The 15,572-nt window shown below is 33.6% G+C and overlaps 1 protein-coding gene across 1 annotated transcript in view; it reads left to right on the forward strand.

Moving 5' to 3' along the window:
- Positions 1 to 15,572, forward strand: part of NRXN1 (neurexin 1) — a 715,037-nt gene that overhangs the window by 298,673 nt on the left and 400,792 nt on the right. The window contains exons 7-8 of the mRNA XM_082756025.1: positions 1,745 to 2,128; positions 8,766 to 8,969. Of these exons, the coding sequence (XP_082612151.1) occupies positions 1,745 to 2,128; positions 8,766 to 8,969 (588 nt within the window). The remainder of the gene's footprint in view (positions 1 to 1,744; positions 2,129 to 8,765; positions 8,970 to 15,572) is intronic.

Here is a 15,572-nt window from a genome sequence, read left to right on the forward strand (position 1 = left end):
TCTCAGTCCAACATACCTATTTTTTACAGCTAAGACTGAAATTTCACTTTCCATCTGTTTCAACTGATACAGTAAAAATTTCCAATAATGCATTAAAGTAAAAACTGACAACATGTTCAAACATTGTTTAAATATCCTTATAAAAATGAAAAAAAAAAAAAAAAAGCTGTACAAACCTGTTTTATCTTTTTTGGTCTCTTTGAGACTGTAGCAACAGTAATATCCAGCCCTTCTAAAACCTGTACATCTCAAGTCTTGCATGGCAGTCAGATCTCATGAGACTTTTGGCCTAAGAGCTTTTAATAAATGTCCAAACTGTTTAGATATTCACTCTGTCCACATTTTTGAAGTTAGCCTGTCAAACCAACAAAAGAAAAAACAAAATATAAAGCTCTCAAAGGACTTCATTGCTGGAAGAGAAGCCTGAATTTCAGGATTTATCCGTATCAGAAAAAAATCATATTCTTGAACATGTCTCTGTTTGCTTAAAACTCGCATTTTTGTATTTACACTATTAAAATTCTGAATTCATTACTTTCATGCACCATTCCCGCCATAATGGAAATGTTATCTCCTGAAATCTGTCATATTGACAGTGGAAATGATGAATTATATAATTTTATGAACATATATATAATAAATACATTGTGGGAAATGTGATTCTTAACTGTCCTATCATTAATACACATTTGAAACTGTGTCCAGTAGGTAAGCATTGCACAATGTGTCTAGTACATTGTCTTAATCTGGTGATCTATATATTGTTTTGATTTATGTTTTGCTTGCTTTTACACCCATATAGAATGGTGAGAAGGCACTTCTGTGGGGATCTACACGAAGATTCTTTTTTCAGCTGACTTTACTTGCTATATAAAATGTGATTCATATAAATGTATTTTCTGATTCCATGCATTAATGTGTTTTTCTGTCTATTCCAGTTGTAAAAATTGGATACCTCATTACCTTTAAAAATACAGCAAAGGGGATCTTTACAGTTACCTTTATCATTATCTTATATATATCAGAAAATCTCTGGTGTCTCTGTTCAGACACTTTGTAGAAACAGAATTTTATTTTAGGCTTGATTTTGTTTGTTTATTTTTTTAACTTAAGCAGAAAAAGATATTTCTGATTTCCTCACATTCTGTATACTTCCTTCTCTCCCTCTCTTTGTAACATGCATGAATTTCTAGGTAAGTGTCAGATGCATTGATTTTTCCCTCTAGGAGCACGTCACTATCTTCTTAATGATTGCCTGCCTGGCAGCTGATGAGAGTATTTTCCTCCTGCACTTAAAGGGGGAGAAAAAAAAAATCTTACCTAAATCCCACTGAAAGTGGTGAGCGTATTTTAAAATATTGTGTCTTTGGATTCAAACCAAAGACACGGATTTGCCTCCGAGGTTGCAACCTATCAATGAAACTTCAACCTTTATGCTTTGAATCACCTATGAGGTAGTGAAGAGTTTTTGTTGCACAAACAGGATATTTCTGCAAATAACTCTGAAATGCATTCCCCCTGACCCCACAGGATTGGTAAGGAGAATTTTATTTTTTTATGATGTGACCATGCAGTAATGTGCATAAATGTGTGTCTATTATTGTATAGATATATAGAATACATATGTTTCATTTATAGATATTTGCTTGGAGTTAATGTGGCACACACATTAATGGTTAAAATAACAGTACCAAAATATTTAAATGTCTTGAAAATCTTAAATTTTGTTGTAATTTCTTCTCAGGAACCATATCTGTGAACACGTTACGTACTCCATATACTGCACCAGGAGAAAGTGAAATCCTTGACTTGGATGATGACTTGTATCTTGGAGGTTTACCAGAAAATAAAGCAGGACTCGTCTTCCCAACAGAGGTGTGGACAGCACTTCTCAATTATGGATACGTTGGCTGCATTAGAGATTTATTTATTGATGGTCAAAGCAAAGATATTCGACAGATGGCTGAAATTCAAAGTACAGCTGGAGTAAAACCTTCATGCTCAAGAGAAACTGCAAAACCATGCCTTAGCAACCCCTGTAAAAACAATGGTGTATGCAGGGACGGGTGGAACAGATATGTTTGTGATTGCTCTGGGACAGGATACCTTGGCAGATCTTGTGAAAGAGGTAAGTTCCATGAGATGGCCATGTTTCTACTTTGACCATCCTGCACGATGTTTAAAGTGGTACATTATCATTAACTCTTCTGATGCAGAAAAAGTGTCTTTGATTTCATTTGGTGACAATGGAAATGGAGCGCTGCTCTAGACTGAAAGAAGTAACACTAGAGGAAAGACCTTAGATGACTTTTTAAGATGCATAGATATTAGTTGACTGTGACAGAGTTAGTACCTGCTAAATGTCTGTAGGAAAATGTCTCGCCTTTTGTCATCATACACTGATGAGTTATTAAAAGATTTGTGAAAGTAATTTCAATTAGTATTGCATAACTGAATGCACATTCCAGTTCCAAAGTGAGGTCTCATTCTCTGCCACTTTATTTCAATACCACTGAGTAATTAAATTTCATTTAGAATTCCAAAGTATCACTTAAATTCATGGCCAGAATTTCTGCCATGAATCAAAGCAAAAAAAAACTGTGTAGAAATCTATATTTCTTACTTGACATTTTTTCTAAAGTTCCTAGTTCCCAAGGAAACTGTTTCTATTCATCTTAATTCACTGAGTATCCTTCTGCCCTACGAAAGGTAAATGTAAAGTTGACAAACCCCATTTATTTAATTGAAAAGGTGGATAGTGGAAAGGAAGACAGAAGTTGAGGTTAGGAAAAAAAAATAGGAAAAAAATCTGTAGTATAATTAATGTATAGAGTATAGCAATGAAATATTCTAATACAAGTAGTAAGACAGCAATAAAAAACAAACAAACAAAACCTTATTTATTATTTTAGGTGTTTATTTGTATTCTTGTTTAGAATAGGAAATGTTTGAATGCCAGAAGTTGTGTTTTGTAAAGCCTCATATTGCAGTTGACAGAGTATAGTTTTCTTCAAGCTGAAATCTACATTTCAAGGTTATTGGATGGCAACTTAAGTTATGTCCATCTAGTTTGGTTCATTTTAGTGGGAAATAAGATAAATCAAAAATGTATTATTTTAAAATAAAAACCCGAAGTTGTATGCAAATAGACGTGCACTTGTGTAGAATTAATACCATCATATTATTAGCATTTGCAGCTAGGTTCTCTGTCTTTTCTCTTTTCTTTTCCTTATTTTTCGAACATATAAGCTGTTGGCTCTCGGCGAGTGATTTTTATATCTCCAGATTGTTGTGTTACTGCTGGAGAGAAGCTGGCAGAGGGCATAACCTAGCTGTCTGTTGGATTACAAAAGCCTTCAGTTAACCATGTCTGGTGTACCACCCTGTGGCAAAATTCTGCTATTACATATGGCAAAAGTGAAAATAGGACTTTTCAGCTCAAGATCTAGGATGCATGTACAAAAAAAAAAAAAAGAAAAAGATCTGCAAAGAACTTAAAAGCAGGCTTATTCATACCTTATTCAAGTTTCTATAAATATATTCAATTTTCTATAAATATATTTGACAGGTGGTAATATTTTATGTAAAAGGTTTTAGTCTCTTATTTTCCATACTTTATTTTCAGCCATCTTCCAATATGGAGCTTGATTTCCCAACACATTCTCCTGGTGGGAATGGTGATGCTAGAAAGATGTAATTGGCTTCTCTACCATGTGTGTGGCACTTCAGACTGTATGTTATTGTTTCCTACTCTTCTTGGTTTTCCAAAGGAAACCACACCAAAAGGATGTCTCCTTGCAGAAAGATTCATATCCCAAATAGTCATGCATTAATGCAATTACAGCTTTTGGGATTCTGAAAGCAATGTGTTGACATCCTACCAAACAAAGATATTATAACTTCTACCCACGTTCACTAACTGATAAACTATTGTATTTGGTAATGTAAGTAACACAATTATAATTGTTCAAACTAATTTAAGTAAAATAGGAACATATTCATTTCGACAATACAGTTCTACACATAGGACAATTGTTAGAATAAAATATTAGAGATTAAGCAACTGGGATATTTAAGGCTAAATGATTAAGATGATTACTTTAAATTTAAGTGTGTAGCTACCATTTACTACAATTTATTTTTTATATTATTACCCCCAAAATAGGAGTAGTAACATCCACACGGGGATGTATCTTGTATAATGCAACATCTGAAATAGGTCTGGTGCACCAAAAACATGGTGCACAACTCAGTTCAATTTTAATTTCTGGATACTTAATATTTTTCATATCTGATTACTTTTTATCTTGTTGCAAGTTACTCTTGATATTATGCTTGATTCTTTGTAAGCTTAAACATCAGTATTATCTGTAGATTGGCTTTAGCAGATTATGGAAACTATAGCAGATGGACAGACAGCTGTCACAGCAATATAATTTGGTTTCCTATCTTACTTTCATTGTGACCACAATATGTGACTGCCTTTTGCAGGTGTATGCTTTTTGACTTGATAGCTAGAAACAATTTACAGTAGTACATTTATCAAACAGTGGTAACGGAAAAGTAGGTCTGCAAAGATTTGTCGAAGTGGCATTTCTGAGGAGAAATTATATTTAAATTAGTGTGTCTGTGTACATGTACGCCTTGTGCATGCAAAGCACCTGCATATACACATATACATTAAATAAAGACAGTTTTCATTCCTTTACATTATATCTGTATGCTTTAAATAAATAATAAGTAAATAAATAAACAACAAAACTCAAAAGAAACCCACAGGTGATATGATGACAGATTTTTATGAAGAATTGAGTGCTATCTTCAAAATACGATTATGGTAATTATATCCCTGTTTTGCATAAAATAATTAGTCCCGTTTGTTTAAGTTCTAGTTCCTTTACTGTGTAGCTTAGGACCACAGTCCTGAAATAATACTGCTGTAGAAATTGGGATGAATCACTTTGCTTTCTGTTTATAGATTATCCAGTAATTAATTGCATATCAGTTATTATTCCCATTGGTGAATGGAAAAGTTCCTCATGTTTTATCAAGGCTGAAGCAAAGGGCCCAGATGGATTAAAATAGCCATGGTAGAAAACACACAAGCAACAGTTAGCTCTGTGTTGTATATGAAAGTGAACAAAAGAAAGAAAAATAAATAAAAAGAAAACCAAAAACCACAGAAAAAGTTTGTCAGTAGGCACTGATATACTTGAATAAACCCACATAGTTTATAGGATTGAGTTATATATATCTATACATCAGTGATTTTTTTCAGGGCAGGATAATGTTGCTGTAACTACACTGGTAAATAAAAGAAGGTCAGAGAACAAATCTCAATATTAATTACTGATGCTTTGGATTGTTCACATATTTCCTGACATGGCTCTGGGCTGTATCGTTTATCCTTTTGAGGCAAAGTTTGTATGTGATTTGATAGACAGACCAAGGATGATTTCATGCTTTAAAAATGGCTCTGTGGGCTGTAAAACAGTCCTCACATTTAGAAACACTTTGAAACTGAAAAAGCAGGAAAAAAATAATAATTTTGACTTGACTTTGGAAGCACCACAAGGGGTTCAGAGGAAACAAGATCCTGTTTTTATTTATTTATAAAGTTTCAGTAAGCATAAATGCTTACTGCATCATGTTAAAAACCAACACAAACATGAAAAATGCAGATCCTAAATCTCTTCTCATACTAGTATTAGCTGATGTGTTTCTGGTGACTGGCATGTTGCTGATTTAGGTAGTATCTATATAGGAAAGAATAGATTAGAATAGAAAGAAGGGCACTGGAGATTTCAATGAGAAACAATCTGAAGGGAAAAAAAAAAAAAAAAAAAAGAGAGAGAGAGGAGAATCCTTCTGTTTTGTTTGTTTTTGTTTTTGTTTGTTTGTTTTTGTTTGTTTTTGTTTTTATCATAACAGTAGCAAGGGTTTCCAATGTTAGCTTTATAAATACATTGAACAAGGAATGTGTAAGATCTTTTTTTTATCAGTCTGTGCATGATATCTTACTGTTCATTTCTTGTGAATACCTCTACTCTGTGCACTTATTTCCTGCCCCCCAAAAATAGTTGATAAAATGTGATAAGTTTTTTTTTCTGATATTTTTCTTTTCATTTCCATGTTTCCCCACTGAATTGATAGTAAAGCTATTGTTCTTGCCGTGGAGGCTCTAACTCTTTCAACAAATAGCACAGAATCACAGAATCACAAAATTTCTAGGTTGGAAGAGACCTCAAGATCATCGAGTCCAACCTCTGACCTAACGAAGCACATTCTGCTAGAGCTAGAATTAGCATGTAATCTAATAATTAGATGAAAATCAACAAGAAGAAAAAAGACACTCTGTCAACCTTTACATGAGTAAAGTAGTAGAGTAGATATCAATAAGTGTAGATCTCAATAAGCAGCATTGTAGATCTCAGTGAAAGATGAGGCAGACAAACCAGTAAGAATTAGCTGGTCCAAAGCAAGTTAGTCTCTTACATGTACTACTAGATGCCTTCTATCCAGCCAAGACCAACAGAATGTGGACATTTGCAGACCTGAGAACAATGCTGAGTGAAGTGGAAATGATGCTAAGTTGCATAGATGGCAAATCACAGCTTGCTATCCTTAAAGGGAAGCACACTGTTGTCAAAAGACCATCAACTTGTATAACATAGCAATCATTTAATAATGATTTAATAATGATTTAAAAATAGGTTTTCGTAGTAATGTAGTTACCAGAAGATCCATTTCAAGTGAATGAACTAAACATTCATATTTTTTCTATTTTAGGGATATGTAGTATCACTGATCTTCAGTTATGGTTCTCAGGGCAGTGCTAAATCTTGATTAAATCCCTGCTTCCTGCTATTTTTTTTGGTGTGTGTGTGATACCTTTATGTCTTAGAATATATAAGAGCTTATACATTCTAAGATATAAGAGAAAATATACTCGAAGGTCCCCATTCTGAAAGCAGCTAGTTGACATGAGGGGGTTTCCTGGTTGTCCCAAAGCTTCCCCAAAGCTTTTAAGTCATTTGATCTTCTGTTCTTTCTCCTTGGTTTGTTCTTGGAACATCTGTTTCCAAAACAGCTGGCACAGTAAGGTTTAGGAGGATTGAGTATCTAATCACATCAGGTCTGTTCACCATGATGTTAAACACTCATGGGTCATCTCTGATTAAATTAAGACAGTCCCTTCTCTCCTTTTTCTGTCATTTTCAAAAAGACTGAATAATTATAGAAAATGCCAGCAAATATTACCAGTGCTGATTCTAACACCTTTTATATTATCAGATGATAATTTATCAGCAAAGACCTCTAGTGTTATTGAATGTGGTTCAACTTGTAACATTTAATCTGATTTTACTTAGTTTATGAAATAAGAGTTGTACTAATGTCTCTTTTTTAATAGAAAATGTAAAATACTTCTTGCTTTCTCTCATATTACCATGAAACTTATTTTTTTATGCTTGGACTTCTTTAATTACCTAAATCATGTTTACCCTGATGAAGATCTTGAGAGTTTTTTGTGCCAGACTAAAGATTGAGATATAGGAATTAACTGCAATCCATCTCCTCCCTCAACAACCCCTAATCAATCAAAATAACCAATAAATAAATCAATAAAAACATTATCCATCCATCCATCCATCCATCCATCCATCCATCCATCCATCCATCCATCCATCCAAAGTGCTATTTCACATTTCCTGTGGCTTCCTTAGAACTGCTGCCTGCCTGCTCTTTTTGCTTGATGCTCATATGGGCTAGTATCAAGCGAGTGGATTTTTTTTTTTTTTTTTCAGTGGGTTTATGTTGCCTTAGGATTGCATCTTTTCCTAACAAAGACTGGAGGTCTGGTGTAGTCCTCATGACTCAGAACTTTAAGAAACAAATGTGGCCTTCACTTTCTCTGAACTGCCATGTTCTGCTGTGAGCATCAGTTTGGTCCTTCTGCTTCCTTTCTTGTTACCAGCACTGAGTCTGGGAGAAGACGACTTGTGGCTGGTTGCTCTGGGGTCTAACGGCCCACCACTGCTCTGTGCCAGAGACTCTTGCTGGGAGCATTTTCTGCAATGTCTGAAGCTGACAGTTACATGCTTGTCTCAGGCGTTTTCAAATTCTAGCCTCAATATGCCAAGTCCAGTCTTGATCCTAAGCTTGAGGCTGTTGTCTTGTCTGTGCACACATTTTTGATTCTCTCATACCTCAGTGATAATGGTTGTGAAGCAATTTGTGCTTTACCCAAACTACATGTGATATTCACCTTTTTCACCCTAATGACTTAAGGCTTCTTTTTGCTAACTGAAAACTGAATGATAATCTTAACTATGGTGGTACTAGCAATCTCAATAGATGTATACATAAAGTATTTTAAAGCACTTATCTAGGTACTTATCTAGACAGTCTGACATGACCGTCTAAGAAATCCTAATGTTTATCTAAATACCTTTTACAGGCTTTGATATATTTTGCATAGTATAGGCCCAGTCTGGCAATCATTTATTTACAGGTGATTTTAATCTGTTTGAAGATGCATAAAAAGTATTAAAAAAGTAATTGTGTTTCTTTTAAAAGCACCAAAATATTCCATAAGTTTTTGTTTTGTTTTGATTTTTTTTTTTTAATGTTTGACAGTAATAATAATTGTAATGTGTAATTTTTCTGTGTCATGCTGTGTGGATATATATTTATCACCTTGTATTTGAGCAATGTTAATAAATACATCGTACTTTAATAAATGATTTTCTACTTTATGTTTTCAGAGGCAACAATTTTAAGCTATGATGGAAGTATGTTTATGAAAATACAGCTCCCTGTTGTGATGCATACTGAGGCAGAAGATGTTTCTTTACGGTTCAGGTCTCAGCGAGCTTATGGCATTTTAATGGCAACTACTTCTAGGGAATCTGCAGATACCCTCCGGTTAGAGTTGGATGCAGGACGAGTTAAACTAACGGTCAACCTAGGTAACAAACTCTTCCTCCAAGAAATTAGCATTTTGTTTACATTTTTCTTTTTGCTTGCAAACATTTATGAAACAGCCTATTTTAACATTAAAAGTAAACTGAAATGATATATAAATACATGTTGATGCAACATTTGCATATGTACATACACACACAAATACATGCCCATTATTATATTTCCTTTTTTTTTTTTTTTTTTTTTTGCATTTTTGTATTCTTTATAGTCTTAACATACTCCATCACAATATTTTTGCATTATTGTGTATTCTAAAAAGAGAAGACTAGTTCATCAGTGGTACTTTTATGCCAAATTATTTTTCTTCATTGTGGAAGACTGCTGTCCACCCTCAACCTATCCATAGTAGAAATTCCACAATTTAAATGTGCAAGAAGAAACAACATGTACTTAGGTCAGTTCATTTTTAGGTCCACCAACTAATGTACAACATACATATATTTTAAAGAATATCTATTTTTAATGCTGAAAATATTGCAATTAGCTATAATTTCCACTGATGGATTTTGTGGTCTCCTTTTTTTAGCTGTCAAATCTATAGTAAACTCATCTTCTATCTTTTAAACAATTCTGTGGTGGTATTTTTGTGGTTTCGACAAATAACACAACCCTTCAATGCCCAAAGACTGCGGCCCTTGGCAAACAGCCATGTGAACACAGGAGGCACAAACCCTTTTACAGAAAACAAAAAAGAAAGAATAAAACAAACAGAAAAAAAGTTTTCCTATTTTGAAATATGATGGACACAATGTTAGGTTATAGTTTTCTCTAGTTAAATAATACTAATAATGGTAAAAATAACAAAATTAAAGTCCTTTTGTCATGCTTATGTGTAAATCTGAGGACCTGAAGGAGAATAGAAGTACACTTAGGAAAATGCACATTCAATGTGCATTCACATTCTCTGGAGTGATATTTTTTTAAGGGAATTAAGTGTGTATGTATATATATATATATATATATATATATATAAACATATTATTAAATCACAGCAGATAAAATGATTCCCAGAAAGTGTTAAAAAAAAAAACAACACCTACCCATCCACTTTATGAAACAAAACAAAACAACCCTGAACACTATCGTGGTGTTTAGGTTTCTGCAGAGCAGAGAAGCGAATGGTTCCCCCGTTTTCTCCTTTCTTGCACTACCCTCTAGTGTCGAGCCGGGGATCCTGCAAGCGGCCGGGTCCTGCAAGGAGCCTCCCGCAGGTTCTCTTTCTGTAAAAGGGGCTATGCCGCTGCTGGTCCTTTGCTGTTTGCAACCACTTTTCTGATGCGGTTGACGACACATGACAAACTCAGCTATATGGAAACAAAATCTAGGTTTAATGGTATATCTGTTCCTCAAAGGTACAAACCAGAAGTAGCTGTACAAACTGAGTAGCATGGCAGAGGTGTTTTTTTTTTTTTTTTTTAATTGTTATTATTTTATTTTATTTCAGTAATAAAGGCAGATAAACCAGCACAGTACATATCAGATCATTTTCTTTCTGTACAAAATACCCTACGTCTGTCAGGTTTTGCCTACTTACATAGTTCAAGAAATCAATGCTTTAGCTATATCGTTTCTTCTCATCTCCCCCAACCCACTTCTTTTTGTTTGTTTTGCCTTTTTTTTTTTTTTTTAAGTCAGCCAAGTAAGTTATCTAAAAATAGACAGTGTTTTCTAATTATCACTTTAAAAATATGTGATTATTTTCTGTGTATTAATGTAGCTTTAAATATAGTCCCTTTTTTATTACTTCTATTCTAAAGAAAAAAAAAAGTGTGTATCCGCATTTATAGGCCTAGAAAATGAGATTTGTATTTTACTATTTAGTTGATAAAGATCAGCCTTTGAGGTATACTATACAAGAATTGTCCAAGGTGTCTGACTGTGGCCTGGCTTGCTCTATAACCCATTGTGACGGAGCACTTTCTAATTGCACTAAGAGAAATTAACTGTTCTTTCACAGATGGGGAAAAGGTTGCAGCCTGCCTCAATTAAGCATCTTTGACATTTAATCTGATTTTTTCACTTAGATTTGTCACCATGTAGCTTTGTTTGAAATTGGCCATTTTTTACCCTATTTGTCGTTTCTATTTATAAGATTTATCGCAGTATATCTGGGTTATAACACTATAAAGACTGATGATATGGAGTGGCCATATTTGCATGTGTCTGTCCCCGGAAGGGTGGACTGTGATTTTATTGGATGTCTGCAGCTATTACCTTGAAGGATAAATTTTCATTTTTCATCTATTCTTCCCCATCTAGACTGTATCAGGATTAACTGTAATTCCAGTAAGTGCCTATTCAAACTTTTTAAAATGTTATTCCACCATTATAAAATATGCAAACTAGATGAAAAAGATTGTGGACAGCTTGCAAGTGCTTGATAATTTATTAATGAAATGTGATGGTTAATTATTGGTGTGTAAAAAGTCATCATATACATTAGTGTTTTGTTTTTTTTTTTTTTTTCTTCCTATATGATATAACTTTTAACTGGAATATTAAAAAAGGAATGATTCTACAGGCTGCAAATATATGCAGAGGAAATAGCACAGTACCTACATGCAGTACTGCATGCCTCTAACCAGGCTATTTTATTGACAGTAGCTATCAAATTTTTAAACCAACATTTCTGATAAGCTGTCACATCTTTTCCCCCTTGTCTTCCCTTTTCTATCAAGTTTTCTTGACATTTTACCTCCAACCTGTGGTGAGGCTGTCAGAACATAGTACAAGAATTTCTATTTTTTAATCTTCCTAGACAATTAACTGTATTAACTGGCTGCTTATAACAATTGGTTTTGCTAAGCCATTGTTTTATGGAAGCACAATATATTACAGTAAGGACATAATTAATTCTGAGAATAACTGTATTTCTATGATGATTTTTTACACTCTAATCATGTAAAAACCTTAAATTGAACATTTTTTCTCTGTGATATGCATGTTTATGAAACAGAGGGAAACATTTGCCAGATGAATGGACTAAATTTTAACTTCTCTGATATTATTTGGATTAAGAGGCTATATTCTGAAAGGAGAAAAAGGACTGTGATTTTATTTTGAGTCTATGGAATTCCTGAATGGTGTCAACAAAAGTACTGATAGTAAGTATGGTAGATATGAGTTTTGGGTTGTTATTTCTTTCCCTTTCCAACAGGTTTTGCAAGCCATGGACTGGCTTTATGCAAATAAAAACAAAGCTAAACAACAATAGTAGTTAGAATTTGTAGTGTAAATAGCTTCTCCAAAGTCACCAAAATAACCTCCCATAATAGATTTATAGTCCACAGAGAAAAATAGGGATTGTATTAAATTGTCTTTAAAAATAAAGTTTTCTTGGGGCAAGTTTTTAATCTGAACCATGCTTAAATCCAGACAGATTTTTCAATACAGTACAGGAAATGCTTTCAGGTACCAAGGCATAAATGTAGCCTGCTCAATTAAAATTAAATAAATTAATAAATTAAATTGTTCAATGTTAAAGGTGCATTGCTTCCCTACTGTCTGCTGAAAAAATAAAATAAAATAAATAATAATAATAAAAAACATGTTGATGTCAGTTGTAGGACACTTTTTCTCTGGATCAAGTCCCGAATAGAAAAACAAAGAATTAAAATCCAAGTATAAGGCAAGTTTTAGTTGGTCTGCTGCTGCTAAATTATTTTTTTCTTTTTCCCTAGCAAGAGCAATCATTCTTTTTTCTTAACTTCCTTAATAAAATTAATCTGAAAAAGAATAAGGTAAAAAAAAAATGTTAATAGACCCACAACACAATAAATATATTTTTAAATCTCTTTCAAACAAAATTAAACAAAATGAAGTGTCATAAAAATAAATTAAAATGATTTCCAGGATCCACTGTCAAGTAAGTGTTGGATCAAAAGAGAACCTGCAACAGAGTAAGTAAGTAATAACCTCCAATTGTAAACAGCAGGAATATGTTTACTGAACTGAGTTAGCAGTTGTGAATTCTTCTTGGTCTCATACAAAAGTAGTATAACTTCTGTACAGTATATCTTTCATATCAAATGCTCAAAGTTATTTTTCCTTACAGTTTGTTTGTAACCTTTTTGTTATTACAAATGAACTTTCATGATTAGTTCCATCCCCTGTTGTTGCTTGTGTACTGAACAGATTTCTGTGAGCTTTTGTTACCTATTTTGGTAAGTACTACAATACTTTCTTACCCGCACTCGCTGCAGTTTTTCAATAACCAGATAACATTTCATAAGCAATTTCTGTGTTTCAATTTTTAGATTATGAATAATCTATGCTCTAAGCATTCCTTAGAATATGTTTTCTTATTAGGCAGCATAATGGATTTCAGTGGAACACACATAATTTTCTCAAAGCAACAGCATGTACACAACTTGAGTCTTAATTTGTTAAAATCTGTAATAGTTCAATGGCTACCCTTTTGTGGCTTTCAGTCCATTTCAGAGATGGATGTGTACCAATCGTGATTTTATGTTGCTAGAAGTAAATCTATTTTTCATGTTTAGGAAGCTATTTTCAGATTTTTCCATTCCTGTTGCTTAGAAATCAAACATCTTAATGTAATGTCAACAGTGGGACTGAAATACCATTTATTTTAACTACAGTAGCAATAATACAGTTAAGATCAGGATGAAAGTTTCTGTTTTGAATTTGGAGAAAGCACTTTAAAAAAATGTAAAACCAAACATAAACAAAATAGTATTTTTGTTTATGAGAGAAGAAAAGGAAAAAAAATGAATGTAAGCACCTAGTTTCCAGCAGTGAATTGAAAAACTAGCGAATTAAATATTACACCTCATTTTCCCATTCTCCCTTGAGTGCAGCCTGAAACTTGTCTTCTGTTCACTGCAATCCAATGGCCAGCACAACTGGCTAGTTAGAGCTCAGATTTTTGTAGCAATTTGTACTACACTTCGTCATAGCATAACTTCACCTCTAGCTGATGTCCTGTGTTGCAGAAGAGGTGGCATTTTGTGGTCTTCCTCATATGAAATAAATATAGATTTTTTTTAATTTTCAAAATGTTAATAATATGTCAGGTTATTACTGAGCTTGTGTCTCATTAAAAATATTATGGAGACTGTTCACATCATGCCATTTTTGTAGATCTGAGTGACACGCTAAAGTCAAGCTATTTTTATTTTGTGCCAGCTTAAAAGATTGGTATCTTTATAAAACTATATACCACTAGAAATTCCTTCCCATGTCAATCAGAAAATGCCATTCCAGAAATGTTGGTTTTGTTCACCCTTAAATCCAGTATGTTCTTCAGACTGAAAGTTTACGAAATAAAATTGTCCATCAAACAAGTGAAATAAATGGCCCTTTTAAACTGCAGGTATATTTAGGTCAATGTTAAGACCAACATCAGAAGAAAGGGGAAAACTTATGAACAAAAATGGCTGCTATTGTTTCAGTCATAGTATTCCAGACATCCTTTTAAAAATATGACTGAGGTGAGTGATGATGGTTAAAATAACAGAAATCCTTCATGTGCAGGATTGCTTGACACTTGGTGTTCTGTACAAATAACTCTACATTGATTGCTGTACAGCTCTTAGACATTATATACAAAACTGATGAGCTAATTCTTAAAAATTTCCTACGGAGAAATGCATAAAAAGATTAAATTCCTCCCTTGAAGAGGGAAGTAATGTTTGTGCAAGTTTGTGTGAGAAACATTGCATAGATTGCTATTTATTTAGATATTCAAATCTTAAGTGAACTTTATTACACCTAATACAGAGCTCACTTTTCTCCTTTTTGCATACACCATTTTAAGATCAAATCCATCCTGTATTCCTTTATATACTCAAAATACCATTGAAGTATTTTGTTTGAATATGGCTTGCAGATCTTGATCCTTCCTAAATGATACTGAATGTCACGTGGATTCTAAATATCAGGGTAGCATTGCTTCCATTATAATTTATGCTTTACAGTCTGCAATTAAAAGACCAGTAAATCCAATTGAATAGAATGGATTTTTTTCCTAGTATGTTTTAGAGACAGATTTTCATTGTGTGAAATTTATGTGACATCCACAACAGATTTTGAATGCCTAATGAACAAATATAGGTATGCTATATTTCCATAGAAACTGTCATCTGAATGTAAGCAAAACAAACGGGTTAAAAGACAGGGAGTCTACATCTGTACTCAAAGGCTGTCCTACTGGAGTCCTTGGTACATAGTCCTGAATCTGTACTAACACCATCTAGTATCTATATTTCTGGCACTGGCTTGTGAATTAAGGCTGAAAACAGCTAGATGGGGAAAAAAATAGGTTTGAACATATTCAAGGGGATTAAAACATTATTGGATACCCTGTAATTCATTCTGTACATCCACGCAAGCCAATTAAGAAAGATCCTTCTGATTCCTCAGTTTTCTGTAAAATACAGGGTGAAGATGCTGTGCTAGTTATGCCATTAACTCCATCATACTGATCGCTTACTGGAGTTGTGATAACAAAGCAATTCCCCTCTTCCTATAATCTGTTTGCCCACCTTTATTTGATGAAAAGTAGTTTCTGTTTCCCCTCAGCTGTAACCTGCTTCTGCTCCTTGGGCAGAAGACCTTGTACCCAG

This window comes from Aythya marila, assembly GCF_965140915.1.
Source record: "Aythya marila genome assembly, chromosome: 3".
Taxonomy (NCBI): Eukaryota; Metazoa; Chordata; class Aves; order Anseriformes; family Anatidae; genus Aythya; species Aythya marila.